Source organism: Felis catus, chromosome F1 (assembly GCF_018350175.1).
Source record: "Felis catus isolate Fca126 chromosome F1, F.catus_Fca126_mat1.0, whole genome shotgun sequence".
Taxonomy (NCBI): Eukaryota; Metazoa; Chordata; class Mammalia; order Carnivora; family Felidae; genus Felis; species Felis catus.
In genome coordinates this window covers 20136969-20153030 of record NC_058384.1, presented here as the reverse complement: position 1 = coordinate 20153030, position 16062 = coordinate 20136969, and the positions used below count along the sequence as shown (strand labels likewise).

General features: G+C 52.4%; 1 protein-coding gene and 1 long non-coding RNA gene across 2 annotated transcripts; both read left to right on the top strand.

Annotated features, from left to right (window-relative positions):
* The first annotated feature begins 1121 nt into the window (after window positions 1-1121).
* Window positions 1122-6120, top strand: LOC102902502. The gene is made up of 2 exons (XR_006591739.1): window positions 1122-1260; window positions 3744-6120. It is a non-coding gene; the product is annotated as an uncharacterized LOC102902502 (long non-coding RNA).
* A 4088-nt stretch (window positions 6121-10208) lies between these two features.
* LOC105261341 (60S ribosomal protein L29-like) lies at window positions 10209-10910 on the top strand. The gene has a single exon (XM_019821692.3). The coding sequence runs from the start codon at window positions 10305-10307 to the stop codon at window positions 10908-10910; it is 606 nt and encodes a 201-aa protein (XP_019677251.3). The 5' UTR covers window positions 10209-10304.
* Window positions 10911-16062: the final 5152 nt, after the last annotated feature.

Here is a 16062-nt window from a genome sequence, read left to right as displayed (position 1 = left end):
CCTTTATGCTGGGGGCTGAGGGGGTGCTGATCTTTGAAGGATGGCTTCTGACACCCTGGCCTGACCACACGGATGGCCCAGTCCCGTCTGCCCTGCACCAGTCTCTTCTGTCATCCTGGAAGACGGTTGGAGCAAGAAGCAAAATGTGGACAGTGCTGAGAAGACTCCTGGGGTGGGGAGGATACAGAGGCCATTCTGAAGGGGGTTATAATTTGTGTCTAAAGAGTCAGAGGATCGTGGCCTCCTGTGGGACCTAAAATCACTCAGCATCCAGCTGGCAAGCCTAATGGCACTTTCCTTGGAATTCGTGGGCATTTTACCTCCTTCCCTCTCGTTTCAACTCCTAGTTGCCATCAGAAAGGCCAACATGGAAATTCTGAGGCCAGCCAGCCCAGGAGTACAGGAAGGGATGGAAACTGCACGGGAAGCACGTGCCTGCAGCACCCCACCCCCCACCCCCATACTGTCCCTCGCAGAGGCTGTGAGCTCTAGAACCTTCCCAGGAGCCGCGGCAGTATTTCCGATGCATTTCTGAGGGGGTTACTTCATGGCCCCCAACCTGGTGATGGTCGTCACCCTTACTGTATCACAGCCAAAGGAAAAAGTGTCTATCACTCTGTTTAGTTGGGGAGAGGAGTGATGAACTTTCCAGGCCTCTTTCCCAGCTAGTAAGTGAAGGCTGGAATGTCAGGGTCCTGTGACCCCTGTACTCAGTCCTTGCAGATCCGCTGGCCACAGAGCAGGAGGGCCCTTTTTAGGTTTCCAAAGACCCAACAGGCTTGGGCAGGGGACTACAGGGAAGATGACACTCCCTCTCAACGTTCACCAGCACTGAGGAAGCGGGCACCGACTCCTCTTTGTTTTGGCTTCAGATCCTCCTGGACCTACAGCAAAGCTTCCTCCTCTTGGCTGAGCGGTCACTAAATGAGCCCCCTTCCGGCCACGCATTTCACAGGAGCCCAGTGGCCCGTGTATAGGAAATTGGGTCTAAAAGAAACCAGGGTCTCGCTGTAAAGCCGCTTTACACATTATACATGTATAATTATCATCATTTGAACAGATGATACCAACTGACCCACGGCTCCAGGCTTGCACCTCCTCACAGCATTCACTAGTCATGCGCCCAGATACGTCACTGTCGTCATCAGTGTGTTCGGGAAGGGCTGAGGAAACCCGTTTGGTGAACCTGAATAAATGAGTCTCATGTTATTGTCTTCTCCTCTGAGATTCTGCAGTTGCACGAGGCGTTAGCTCGAAGCGGTATGGCGACATGGATAGTGCCGTGGCAGAACTTGGTTATACGCCAGCCCTGGGCTGTTCTTACCTGAGGGACGCCGCATACGCTTTTTCTGCCCCCCTTCATGGTGAAACCCACTGGGATGAGGGCAAGGAACAGAAAGCCCACAGACGTTCCAATGGGGTTTGGTGGAAAAGGGATATTCACAACGGAGAGAAAGAAGCAGTCACGTGTCTCTTTTCTCCAAGGGGATGTCATTTGAATTTCCTTTTCCTTACAAAGGTCCTGGTTTTTCAGTTTCACCAAGGCAATGTTGTAAGGGAGGCTGCTGGGGGAGGAGGATTTAAAAATGGCCGGGGTGGGGGGGGGGTGGTCTCATGGCGGCTCAGTCGGTTAAGCGTGGGACTCTTGGTTTCCGCTCAGGTCATGATCTCGCAGTTTGTGGGGCTCTGTGCTAACAGTGCTTGGGCTGCTCTCTCTCCCCTCTTTCTCTGTCCCTACTCCGCACACGTGCGCGCTCTCTCTCTCTCTCTCCCTCTCAAAATAAACTTTAAAAACAAACAAAAAATGGCCTTGGGCCTCTGACTTCATGCATGGCCTCTTGTAATTCCAGGGGTGACCCAGTGTTCTAAAATCCTTTGATGAGGACAGAATAGTTCATAAAGGTATCCGGAATCCTGACAGCTGTGGTCTCCAGTCCACCTCAGACTAACAGGGTTCAACACAGATGACCTGGATAATTCACTCCGAAACACCCTGTGGACGTACTGTAGGGTCTGGCTGCTGCCTTCAGCCAGAGGGCTCTCTGGTTCCAAGCCCCCAGTGAACCTCTCACATAAAATTTTTAGAGCTTTACTGTCACTGGTTATTGCATTGTCCTACTTGACTGATTCATAGATGTCTCAGAACACTCTACACCGTGTCAGGGTAGATTTCTCATGGACACAGTGGTTACTCGGCAATTTCTAAGCATTTCTGAAAATACCGTATCAGACCTTGGCTAGAATCACAACCCTATTATATTGTTCCTGTGAAAAAATTACATCTAGTTTCTGTCATGAACTTCTAGTACCTCTATTTCAGGAACAAAACAGAATATTCTGAACAGGTAATTGTAAATCTCCAGGTAATTCAAGACAGCTCCTGATAAGTAAAAAGTCAGAGCAAATGTATTGTATGAGGACTTGCAGGCTTCTTCCTCCTGTGCATTCACCAGGACGGACACATTTGCGAGGGCCTTCCAGGACCCAGGGGAACCTGTCACTATTCCCACAGCCAATGTCACAGAACAGCCTGCTGTGTGAGATAAAGTGACAACCACCAGCCATCAGAGGCTCCCCTGCTCCTGCTAAATATGGCTCCTGGGGCCTCTTTACTTGGCTGGTGTCCCTCTACTCTCTTTGGATGGAGTCCAAACAGTGGATGGCAATTATATTCCTACCTGTTTTGGCGTCCCTGCTTAAAGATTCTCTGTGGTGGTTCTCCCAGTCCCTTAAAGCCTCCTCTCTACCTCTGACACCTCCAAATCCCCATCCATCATCGATGCCATACATCTGAGTGGCACAATGGCTTCTCTGGATTGGCCTTTTGGGGACTATGCATGGTATACATGGGGGATCACAAACGGCGGGGATGTGGGTCAGTCCTGAGAGCAGCCAGCACCACTCTTGCTCCCACGTTTTTGGCTAGAATGCAACCACACGTCCACACCTACCTGCAAAGGAGGCTGGGACACGTGGCTGAGTATCCCCCAAGAGGAAATAAGCGTAAGGAGCAGGTAGCCGATCTCTGCCACACCTTCCTGATGGATCTCATCCTTCCCATTTCATTCTGACAAGTCCCCTCGTAAGAAAACTTAAGTTCACATTCCTCTGTTTTTTGTGCAAGGGAAGAACCTGATGAGATCAAAAGGGAAGACTACATGAGACACTGGAGCCGGGTCTCCCAACTAATGTGGGCTGGGAGAGCTGGAGTTCAGGTTAAGGGCTCACCTCTTCTCATCTGAACAGCCAACAGGCTAGGATGTTGAGACAGAGGTTGTAATAATGATCCCGTTTATCCAAGATTTACAGTGTAATAATCCCAGTCGATCCCGGATCCATTCTGCAAATCTCCCTCCCCTCCTGTGGGTACTGGAATAGGGGTCTGCTCTGAAGTTTCTCTTGCTGTTCTAAGCCCTCTCAGCAGCACTGGGGCCCAAGCAGGTTGCCTCATCTCTGCCAGCACCTTCCCTGGAGGATGAGTCTCACTGTTGTCCTCTTTGCTGAGAGTCCATAATCTGCTGCAGATGACCCTCTTGGTCTAGCCCCATGAAGCCACCTGCACATGACTCCTGCACGGGGACACCTACTGCTGGGCCCCACCAACAGACATGGACAATAGCCTCGATTGGACCAAAGTTTTCCTTTACTTAGAGACATCAGACCCTGGTTGGCCTTCTGCGGGGCCTGGCTGTTGCCTTTTTCACACCTGGTTTACATTCTGCTCTTTCCCATTTTGTCCCCAGGGTCATTAGCACGTCAGAGCTGAGTCCGTGTGAAGAATGCTCCGGAAGGTGTGAATCTTCTTCCTTGGGTAGGAGTTCCAGTGCTTGGGCCAGAAAATGGGGATCTCTGACCTGGAGCTACAGGTGGTGATCAAAGCAAGGAAGCTGCTAGAGTCAAGAGTCACACGGAGAGGTCAATGCGCTAGAGAAGTCTTCCCATCTCCAAACAGGGGAGCCAGAAGCAGATTACCAGAGCCACCGTGGAGAAGGGAGAGAACCATTCCTGGCGGAGGCAGAGCCAGCCTGCAGGGCTCTCACGGGTGGCCGAGGTGTGAGGGAAACCTCAGCGCATCTAAAGACTAAGAACTGGGCAGTTTCCCTGAGGTGCTCCTTCCTTTCTTGTCATAGGAGCGCACTCCATGCAGGGCTGTGGATTTTTCCTTTTGGCAAAAGGCACTGGTAGGAAGCTAGCCTTTGTCTAGCTCCCAGTCCTCCAGTGAGGAAATGCCCACGCTGAAGCATCTCGTCTGCTGTGGGGGTGGAGCCAAGGCACGGCTCTGAAGGAGCCAGTTCTGTGACGTGGGTCTCAACTCTGCTCCTGGAAGCTGAGTGTTCACGCTCTTGCTGACCCTCCCAACAATTAAACCAGTTCACGTGGGTTCTCTTTGCAACTAAACCTGACTGACAGAGTTGGTCATACATTTCTGCTAACTGCAGATCTTTGGGAACTCACATGCGTGTGGTGGTAACTCCTGGGTGGTGACCCACAGGGGCGTTTCCTGTGGAAATGTCGAGTACTTCTATTTGGTGACATCCCATAGATTGTCAAAGTTGGTAATTTTAATTAGTGGCCATGGGAAAAGGGGGTGTGAAGCCCAGTCCTTCACGGGTCTTTTTTATAATGAAGACTTCCGCTTGGCTTTTTTTGGTAGACAAACATCAGACAGACACTTTTTATAGCATCAAGACACCTAGGCGGGCCTTTTACTCACAAGAGGTAGATGGCGTGTCACGCTATTATGTTGGTTCTGCAGGGACTGCTTTTTCCAGAATCTTTGTTCAGCTGCTCGGGAAGCATCTGCAAGCCCACCCGCCTTCCTCCTGTAGGCCGTCTGCAGCCCCAGCTCTTCTCACCACAGGGCTCTGGGGACGTTCCTGGGCCATGTGACTGGCGAACACTCTGAGAAGCACCTTCTGGGGCACTGAGCTCCTACCTGAAGCTGAGGAAGGGAGGCATTAGGTGACATTACTCCTCTGGGCAGCAACAGAGGACGGGAGGCGTTAAGTGACATTATTCTTCTGGGCGGCAACAGTCGCGTGAAAATCATGGCTCATGCAAAGACAACTTGGATGGAATCAAACACGGAAGCAAGCCACACTTCTTTCCTGAGCCCCCTAAATACGAGTGTTCACTTATTTTTATCTAATTATTGATCAGAACAAAGCAATCCCCTTCCTTCCCCTACCTCGAAAAACCAGGGCCACAGCAACCCATCCAGAGGACAGTGAACTCCAGTGCCTGCCTGGGTCGCAACCCCACACCTCACTGGTAGGCTGTGCTTCTTCGGGCTCAGGGCCAGGCTGGGTCCGAGCGAGAAGCGATGACTCACTGCGCAGGGGTTTCCACACCGAGTCCCCTGTTTCTTCACGCGCTCGCTGAGCACTCACTGTGTGTCAGGCACTCTGCTAGGCACCAGGGGCACAGAAGAATCTGAGATGTGGTGCTGGCCCCTGGGAACTCATCACTGACGGGGCTGACAGAAGCAGCAGAACCGCGCTTACACTGTGGTCTGTAGGCCCAGGTGTGGAGGGGGCCCAGAGGAGAGGCACACCCCAGTTCTTGGGGCTGGTTCTCTGCCATGCTCTTCTGGACTCCAGTCCTGGCCTTGTGAGTTTCCCAGTACCCCGGCTCCTCTAGAGTCAGGTTCTTCTCTACATGCAAGCACAGGACCCAGGCCGGGCCATGTTACCCACCGTGTGTCAGACTTTGCAAACACCAACACCTGCCTGTACCTCTGAAGATGACCTCCTCCCTCTACTCATCGGTGGGACCACCCCGGTGGGAAAGGTCGTCAAAAAGATGTGGCCACCAACCGACCCGTGAGCCGGACACTGGCACTTGGAGGCCCCTCACCTCCTCGGCCCTGTCCTTGGAACGTGGTTTCCACTTGCCTTTCTTGCTCCCGGAGGCCGTATCACAAGGATATAGCCTTGAGATGGCGACGTGGCGTTGAAAACGCCTTCATGGTGTATGTGACTAGACCCTGCGAAGGCCTCTTTATAAACTTTGCAGGTATGGCCAGCAGGTACAGGGATCCATTCATCTTGCTGCTGCCTGAGACAAGCCTCATATGTAAGTCCCCTTTGCTTATTAAAGCTGCCACCCACCATCCTGGAATGACTGCCTCTTTCTTCAGTCTCTCTCTGCCCTCAGAGCACAAGGGCCAATTTCAGATTGCACCCAGGAAGCTCCCAGGAGGGTTAGGACCAACACACGCCCTCCATGCTGGGCCCTAGATGGGGTTCACCTGTCTCTGCCATAGCAAATGGGTCTCCCAGCATAGAGGGCCTAGCCTGTCCCAGCAGGTGCACTGCATACCAAATCAGCTTTCTCTGCTCCATCTGGCCCAAATTCACCTCTACCCGGCCTTGTCACTATATATAGCGGTTTGGACTGGACCAAAATCTGTACACCCTCTCACAGTGTAAAACAAAGTGTCCTCTGAGCTCTATGTGTCAAGTTGATATTTCACCATGTCAGACTGTGTGCAGGTAACACATTCTCGGAGGTCTGTGGGTTCCTGCCTCAAGAAATAATGGGATATTCATAAATGTAACAGCCCTTAGGTTTTGTACATAAATCCCCCTCAGCAATCAGGACGCAGAGAATTAGACACCAGAAGTCCTCATGAAGGAGACTTTGCTGTGCTGGTCTGATACCAAGGAGAGGCTTCTTGCTGATTCTACTTGGTAGCCTTACCTGACCTCTTGTCTGCTGCGGCCGTGCCAGAACCCTCAGGACATTCTTTGGACCTTCTCTTTTGTCCTCCACTTGGTTACGTGTATTAGCCAGAGTTCTCCAGAGAAGCCAAATCTATTCATTGTATCCATTCATCTATCAAGAAATTCATTTTAAGGAACTGGCTCACGTAATTATGGAGGCCGAGCCATCACACAATCTGCTGTCTGCAGGCTGGGGGCTCAGGACAACTAATGGTGTAAGTTCCAATCCAGGTACAGAAGACTGATGTCCCAGCTCGAAGACTGGCAAGCAGAGGGAGAATTCTTTCTTAGGCTTCTTTCTCCTCAGGCCTTCAACAGATGGGATGGGGCCTGCCCACATTAGGGAGGACACTCAGCTTTGTTCAGCCCACCAACTCAAATATTAATCTTATCTGAAAACATCCTCACAGACACCAAATATCTGGGCACCCCATGGCCCCATCAAGCTGACACATAAAATGAACTACCATGTTACCTGTCTCTCCTGCCTTCCTGACCCATCACTTCACCTGGAGCACAGCTCATTTTCTTCCTTTGGTCGCGGCACCCGTGGCCTGAGTTCCAGATAACTGACCTCAGGCTTGGCCTCAGGCCCCTTCCCTCCAGAACTTCCTTTTCAGGGCAGGCCTGGCCGGAGGCCCAGGGTTCTCCAGCCCTTCCCACCCAGATGCTGGCCTCCGGATGTTCTGATACCGGAGCCTGCCTGCCTGCCTTCCTTCCCCCCTCCCTCCCTGCGGTCCTTGCCTAGAGCTTTCTTCCATGCCACCACCATGCCTGGTGATATCAAGGCAAAGTGTTCCAGGAAGTCATTGCTTTCTCTCTGCTCAGCTTTATGGACTGACCCCTTCCGACGCCCTCTGCTCACTCATAGTGCTTTGTGCCCTGGAAACGATCCAGTAGGGGGGGTATTTGTCGATACCTTCCCATCCCCCATTCTTCCAGGAGGGAACTCTCTGCTTTCTCAAATTCCTGCAGCAGCCCTGGGGCCACGGCTACACGCCCCCGTGTTTTGGCCCCCATCTGAGCTCCTTCTAGACCCTCCCTCAAGGGTGCAAATCCAGATCCTAGCTTCTGCCGTCCCCCGCGTCTCGCCCGCCTGTTGCACAGCTCGGTTAATGGCAAACAGGGGTGAGGATTAGCCGCAGCTGCATGGCCTCGTGTCCCTGCGGAAGGGCGGGGCGGCGCATGCGTGGACCTGGGGCTGTCCTATTGGGAAGGAGGGGCTTTGGGCCTGTGCACCTGGATTCTCCGGTTCAGTGATTTCCTGGCGGCCCTGCCAGTGTTTTACTTAAAGGTTGAACTAGGGTCAAGAGTTCACCTACAGAGACGGGGAATCACTGTAGTAAGACGGGTCGTGACTTAACCAAACATTTTGGATGGGTTTATTTTCTTTTCCGTTCACACAATGATCCTAAGATGTAGGGATCATTGGGGGCACCTGAACGGCTCAGTTGGTTGAGCGGCCAACCTCAGCTCAGGGCGTGATCTCACAGTTGGTGAGTTCGAGCCCGGAGTCAGGCTCTTTGCGGTCAGCAGAGTCGGCGTCGGATCCTCTGTCTCCCTCTCTCTGCCCCTCCCCTGCTCGAATTCTATCAAAACTAAATAAACTTAAAAACAAAACAAGTAGGCATTATTGTTTCCATCTTACAGATGAGGAAGCTGTTTAACGTAAACATTGAATCATTTTTCTGCAGTCACAGACCAAGGTGGGGGAGCCATGAAATGAACCCAGGCAGCCTGGCTACACAGTCAGCACGTTGAACGTCCTTCCCAGATGTAGGAACATCTCTTTGAGTCTCTGCTCTCCGTTCTTTTGGGTATACGCCCAGAAGTGGAATTGCTGAATTATATGGTAGTTCTGTTTTTAATGTTTTGAGGAACCTCCATACTATTTTCCATAGTGGCGACACCAATTTGCACTCCCATCAATAGTGTACAAAGACTCCCTTTTCTCCACATCCACGCCAACACTTATTTTCTTTCGTTGTTGTTGTTGTTATAGTTCCCATTCTAATGAGTGTATATTGGAAGCTCATTACAGTTTTGATTTACATTTCCCTAGTGATTCGTGATGTTGAGCATCTTTTTTTCATTTATTAGCGGAAATATTTACTTTTAAAGGAATGCAGTAGGATTTTGGCTTTCTTTTCAGATTAGTTACTAAAACAGCACTTAACTGGGGGGAAATAAGTGGAAAATGCATTCAGTGGTAGTTCAGAGTCCAAGGGTTCTTCTTCCTCTTAGGCACCAGGAAAAATGTTTCTTCAGGACACAGGAAGCAGGACTGATGTCCGTTACTGCGTACAGGCCTGTAGGGGGCGCCCAAGAGCAGAGCACCCGGGGTGCTTCTTCCCAAGGGGTCCAAGTGTCCAGTGAAGGAAGGCTCCAGGGTCTTACCCCAGGTGCCCTATTGCTTTCCCCAGATGTGTAGGGATTAGACGGGCTAGCTGTAGCAGAACATTTCCTTCAAGCAGAAATGGCTCCACAAAGCACAATTCACTTCAGCAAGTCATGTCCACATCCGTAAAATCACCAACAGTTAATGATTCATTTATTCACTTATTCAATAAATATGTGTACCAGCTGCCCGTTTGCCGGGCACTGAGACCTATGTTTGCAACAGAAGATGATCGAGGTGGATTTGGGTTACGACCTGAATAAATGCTTCAGAACAGAGAACAGGAACGAAGGTCAAGAGCCTCTCTCCCCAGAGCCCCACCTTCAGCGTGGCCAGTGGTGAGCGAGTAGACTTCAGAGATGTCCCTTTATTAAATGGAATGCTGCTTACGGCTCTGCAGTATCGAGCAAATGAACAAGGTGCAGCGGGAGCTTCGAGTCAAGTGGTTGTGATTCGTGATGGACGGTTCACAGCCCAGACAGCTGACGGAGGCTTCTCAGAGGGCAGATGTGCTGCCTCTGTATCACCATAAGTCAGGCCGAGCCTTCAGCTCAAAATGCATCTCCACAGGGGAGAGAACAACTTTCCCCTCTCTTAAGGGAAAGGGAACATTAACTAAGCATCGTCTCTGGGTCTGGGACAGTGTTAGGTGCTTTATATGTACAGTGGAGCAACGTTTTCAGCTATTAATTTGTGCCTCTCTTCTAGTGCCCTGGGCAGGATAAGGACCTCAGAGAGGAGCAGCTGGGTGGGTACCGGTCTCTGGGACCATGCTCTGTTGCTGGGGTGGCTCAGCCAAGGGGGCGGGAGGTTGGCAGACCTCAGATTATCCGGGCAAATGGAGATCTCAGTGGTAAGTGGTGCACACAGGGCACAGTGTGAGACTCAGGCTTTGTTCTTCTCCCACTGTGTGTGTGTGTGTGTGTGTGTGTGTGTGTGTACATGTGTGTGTGTGCGTGCATGTGTGTGTGTTGTGGGAGCAGCCCTGAAAATAGATGAGGCTAAACTTCTTCCTTACCTGGCAGGGTGAGAGCTCAGAGTCAAAATTAAGTTGATTTACATGTTGCCACGGTAGCAGAGTGCCTGGAAGTTTCCTGTGCTGTGGCAGGTGTGGAAATGATAGAAGCACCCTGGAAGAGAGTTAGCAGTTTCCTAATAGCACCCACTCAACATATCTTACCATGCCATCCATCAGTCCCACCCCTGGGCACCCACCTAGAGGGAGTAGGAACATACAACCAGTCTTTCTCTTTCTCTTTCTGGTCCAAGGTGCTTTGGGAGCCGCTGGCTTCGGTGTAGACATGGGCAAGTCCAAGAACCACGCCACACACAACCAGTTGCGAAAACGGCACAGAAATGGCACCAAGAAACCCCAGTCCCCAAAATATGAATCTCTTAGGGGTAGAGAACTCAAGTTCCTGAAGAACATGCGCTTTGCCGAGAAGCACAGAAAGAAGCACCCGAAGAAGACGCAGGCCAACAATGCCAAGACCATGAGTGCACGTGTGGAGGCCTTCAAGGCCCTCGTCAAGCCCAACATCCCAAAGACTGGTAGCCACAAATTCAATCAACTTGCCTGCACGGCTCACCCCAAGCTCCGGAGACATGCTCGCGCCCTCGTTGCCAAGGGTCTCAGGCTCTGCTGGCCAAAGTCCGAGGCTGAGACTCAAACCGAGGCCCAGGCTGCCAGCCGTGACCCCAGCTCCAGCTCCTGCTGTGGCTCGGGTTCCCATAGGCGCCGCCTGCCACGAAGTCTCCAGTGTAGAGGCTTCTGTCTGCCAGAGTGAGGATGGAAGGACCAAGTGTGATCCCTGGGCGTCTGTCTGTCTGCACGGGGCTGGGGCCCTCCTGTGCTGTTTGTGCAGATAAGCCTGTGGCAGGAGCTGTCAAATAATAATAATAATAATAATAATAATAATAATAATAATAATAAAGAGAACACATATCCACACGAAGACTTGTTCTCGAATGTTCACAGAGGCTTGTGCAGGATAACCTCACGCTGGAATAAACAAATCGTGCTATGTTTCTGCCACGGGACAGCACTCAGCCGTAAAGAGGAGGGAGGGACGGAGAATCTGACAGACACTGTGCTGAGGGAAATTCCATTCAAACGAAATGCTAGGAAGCAAATCTATAGCGACAGAAAGCAGTTGGGTGGCTGCCTGGAGCTGGGGAGGGGGCAGGGATTGCCGCAAGGGGCAGGAGGGAGCATCCTGGGGGGTTGGTGACGTTCCGGAAGCCAAACGTGGCAGCGGTTCCACTGGTGTAAACGCGCCACAAACCCATCAAACCGTAGCCTCCAGATGGGTGCATTCTGTCGTGCACCTTAGGACACTTAGGCTGACTCAGAGACGGTCAAGAGGCATGGCTTTATCGCACACGAGAGGTCGTGCAGTGTGTTGAACCCACTACGAAGATTATTTCACTCAGTCCTCAAAGTACCGTCGTAGGAGAGCCACGATTACCTTCCTTGTCAAGGAATTAGCAACGCTGGTAAGGAATTGTTCAGGAAAATCACCCCCAGTCCTCCTGTGTGTCTCCCTCACTCTGACGCCATGGCCACACTCACAAGGCCTCTGGGCAGGGGGAGTCCCCACAACAAGCAATTCTGTGACACCAGCTCGGGCAGCGGAGGGGCAGGGGAGGCTCCTACAATTCGACTCAGCTCTGACACTGTGCACCTGCAGACAGCGTGGGATCTCATGCTTAAGGGCCCCAGCCTAGAAGACCATGCCCCCAGCCCCTGCTTCGGACGCCAGCTACGAGTCCAGGTTGTTATCCGTACTTCTGACCAACCGGCTATGGAAGGGAGGTTTCCACAACCCCCCTTCAGGCTCAGTTAGTTTGCTAGAGGGGCTCCGAGAAAGAAACAGTTTACTTATTAGATCGTGGGGAGAAAGAAACAGTTTACTTACTAGATCGCTTGCTGGTTTGTTACAAAAGGATGTAAAAGCCGGATAGAAGACAGGCTAGAAGAGATGCACGGGAGCTTCTGTGTCTTCTCCAAGTACATCACTCGACTCACCAACCCGGGAGCTCTTGGATCCCCGTACTTTGGGGATCTTTATGGAAGTTAGATTATGTAGGCATGATCAGTCATTAACCCTGGAGAGGGGATGGGGCTGACAGTTCCAAGCTTTTCATCGTGGGTCGGACTTTCTGATGACCAACTCCCATTCCATCCAGGAGCCTACCCAGAGTCACCTTGTTAGAACAAAAGTCACTTCTGTCACCAGGAAGTTATAAGGGGTTTAGAAGCTTTGTGCCAAGAAACAGCAGAGACCAATATACATTTTTTTTTCTTTTTACATATTTTTCTATTATCTGACAGGACTCAAGGCTTAGGGAAAACCACCTGAGTTGTGCTGGGCTGGGGCACTCTGGCCACAAAGTGCATCTCTAACAAAGACCCTAGACAGCCATTAGCAGCTCACTTGGTAGGAGAACACCTGCCTGCTCTCCGGGGTGCAGAGATCCTGTCCGAGCAATAAAGCAAGTGTGGGCAATGCGGCTTCCACTTCGGGGGTACAGATCTGGCTGGTTTGGGAGAAAAGAGGGGCGCCTGGGTGGCTCTGTCGGTTAAGCGTCTGACTCTTGATCTCAGCTCAAATCTTGATCTCAGAGTCGTGAATTCAAGCCCCACGTTGGGCTCTGCGCTGGGCATGCAGCCTACTTTAAAAAAATAAAGAGAAAAGGTGTATATTGATTGTGGGAAAGTGAAGGTTATGAGCCTGTACCTAAGGGTGTGTTGGATCCAGGTGCAAACGCATTCCTACTCTGGGGTGTGGGGAAAGGAGCTATGGGGAATTTCACGAACCCCATCGCTTCCTGCAACTGTTTGTCCCTGGGGCGCTTAGGAAGCCCGATGCTCCGTATGTCTCTGTTCCTTTTGTCCCGTCACAGTCCAGTGAAGCTCATGACCCGGGGAGCGGGGCTGTCGTCCCTCAGTCATCACCAGCCCGCGGGTGCCCGGCTGAAGACTCCTCGTTCGTTCGTGGATTCGGGACCTTGGTGTACCAGACAGAGTCCTGGGTGGGCGTGGGACTCCAAAAGAAAAAAAACAAAAAACCAAACAGCAAATCCTCCTAAGACAAACCATAATGTTGCATCTCTATTGAGAGGTTTTGATGTGCTTGTGACGGACGAGCGCCTTGTGACTATGGCACAGTTCCTGCCATCTGGGAGCTCTGGGTTTGCCAGAGGAAACAGAGGCAAATGGCATTTGGACCCGGAGCGCCAGGGGCGGCCTCAGGGAGATGCTGTGCCTGGCCCCAGGGCGGCAGAGGCCCCCCCACACTCACTGTACTTCCTGGGGGTGTCCCTAGATGCCCACCGGGAAGCCCCGGGTGCCTTGCTGGGCCCTTGCATCAGGAGACCTGAGGACACCCGGGCGAATGGCCGAGCTGCCCAGTGGGAGGGTTGGCACCGTCTAGGCCGGACTGCCAGGCTCTCTTTTCTCCCTGGAGAGCGGCCCTGAGGGGCCCTGTGTTCTGCCACTGGGGTGAAGTCATCGGGGGCGGGCACTGCACAAGAGAATATTGTGGCAGGACGTTAGTGCTGAAGCATTAATCCTTTTTTCCTCTTTCCCTTTGCCCTTTCGGTCACAGGGGCTGTTTGCCCTTCCCTCTGGGAAGGGTGTGAAGGGGTAGAGCCCAGAAAAGAAACTTCCAGACTCTGGTTTCCCAAAGCTTAGTCCTGAAGGGAATGGAGAGAGTTCTGGACAATAAACAGGATGTTGAGAGGGAGGGAGGAGGGGAGAAAGAGAGGGGGGGGCTCTTCTTGGTTCCCCGGAAACAGTGCTTTGGGCTCTGGTCTGTGCTTCCTCAGGGAACCAGAGCCCAGACCGGGGGTGGGGGGGGCTCTGACGACACTGACATAGGGCTTCCTGAGGGTCCATCGCCTCCACCGCATGCTTTCCCGTGACCTGAGCTTCAACTGCTGTCCTGCTACTTCCCACCATGTAGTTGTGAAGTAAGTTATTTCACTTCTCCCAGCCACAACCTTCCTACCTGTAAAATGGGGAACCTGAAGTCTCTCCCTGGTGCTGTGGTTGCTGAGGGTGAGCAGGGAGGATAGTCCAGCAAAGGCTGGGCCACACACGCTAGTTCCTTCTCCCCTCCCCTGCCCTCCCCTCCTTTCCCCTTCCTTCCCCTCCCCTCTCTTTGCTCTTTGACCACCTGGTCCCTGCTGCTTCCCTGAAACGTGCAGAACAGGGATAGTTTCTGCTCAGTTCTGGGTGCATCCCAGCACCCCACACAGTGGCTGGCTCGCAGTAGGCACTGAGTATTTGTTTAGTAAAATCTGTCAATTTTGGTAGGAAGAGGAGGAGAGTGGAGAGCAAGGAATAAAAACCCAGAAGACCAGGCTCTGCCTCTGCCAGAGGTGAGGACTCTTCCCTCCACCGCCCGCCCTGTGCCGCCACCATGCTCGTCCGGGGGCTCCCCGTGTCCCTCTGTGTAGCAGGTGAGGCCGTCCCCGCCTGTCCCTGGGATGAAGGCAAGAGGGCGCCGGGCTCCGTACGTGCCCAGGGCTGGGGTCTGATGGACGAAGGGGCACCTTTCCCCCGAGGTTCCCAGAGTTTGAGGTTGAAGGGGAGACAAAGTGGAAAGGAATGTTTTTCAGCTGTCAGCTCAGGCGTGGTGAGGGAAGCCTCAGCCTCAGCCCCTGGCTGGGGTCCCCTCACTCCTTCCCCCTGCAAACCCTAGGCCCGGGCCCAGAACTAGAGTTCGCTGCCCTACATATAATGTCACTCATTCATTTCTTCACTTATGCATCTAACCAGTAAATATTTACTAAGTCCCTGGTCAGTGCCACTCAGACGTGGTCCCTGACCTCACCGAGCTTACGTTGTAATGGGGGGAAAAGACATTTGGCAAGAAGATAGCAAACAAGATTATTAGACGATGTGACCAGTGCAGTGAAAGAGAGAAGTGGGGTGACAAGAAGGAAGAGTCACAGGGAGCGATCGGCAAGGCAGGGGATTCTTCAGATCACGTGGGTGGCAAGGTTTCCCTGAACAGGGAGATTTGGGCTGGGCCTAAGGAGTAAATGAAATACTGCAAAGAATAAAGGCAGGAAAGGGAGTTGGGGCACAGGGAAGAGCCTGTGTGTGTGAGGAACACATGCAGGAGGCTGTGGTGGCCTCGAGAAAAGTAGGCCCAGGACTCCAGGGCTCACGGGGTGTGGTAAGGAGCCATGGTCACCGGTGGGAGCCCCCAGGACGTGAGGAGCGGGGGTCCCCTTGTGATGGGGTGGGGATAGGGAGTAGAAGCAGAGGGACCCTCTGGGGCCAGTGCTGTCAGCCGCAGAGGGAAAATGGCGGCTTGGGCCAGGGTGGCAGTGGGTGTGGAAAGACCCGAAAAGTTCAAGAAAGTTCCAGATCTGAGGAATGACAGGATCTGCAATGCAATTGGATGCCAAGAATGAGAGACAGGGAGGGACCAGCGATGACCCCTGGGCTGGGACTGGAGATGCTGGCGTGAGTGGTGCCATTCGATGGGCTGGGAGGCCCAGGACAGAGCCCACAGGTAGGGTGGACCTATATGTGTGACTGACGCACAGTGGGACACAAACAGGGAGCCCAGCACCAGAGGCTGGAGTCGGGGACGCATCAGGACAGAGTATTTACAGCCAGGGTTCCTCAAACCGCGAGTTGCGAGCCACCGGGTGCGAAAGCAATTTAGTGGGCCACAGCCAGTGACTTCAAAAAATTAAACAGAATAGAGTAAAAAATATCAAAGTGAATCACACATGATAAGAGTGATTTTTTTTTTTTTCCTTTTCCCCTTCTCTGATGCAGGGATCCTCCAGCTTTTCTCAGCGACAGGCAGCATCTTCGACTCTGGTGGGTGTGACGAGCTTCGCCCTGTTTGGCCAGAGCCTCATCAGCCCTCTCCCTGTCCTCCTGATTGTACACATTCCAGCCACTGTGTGCGC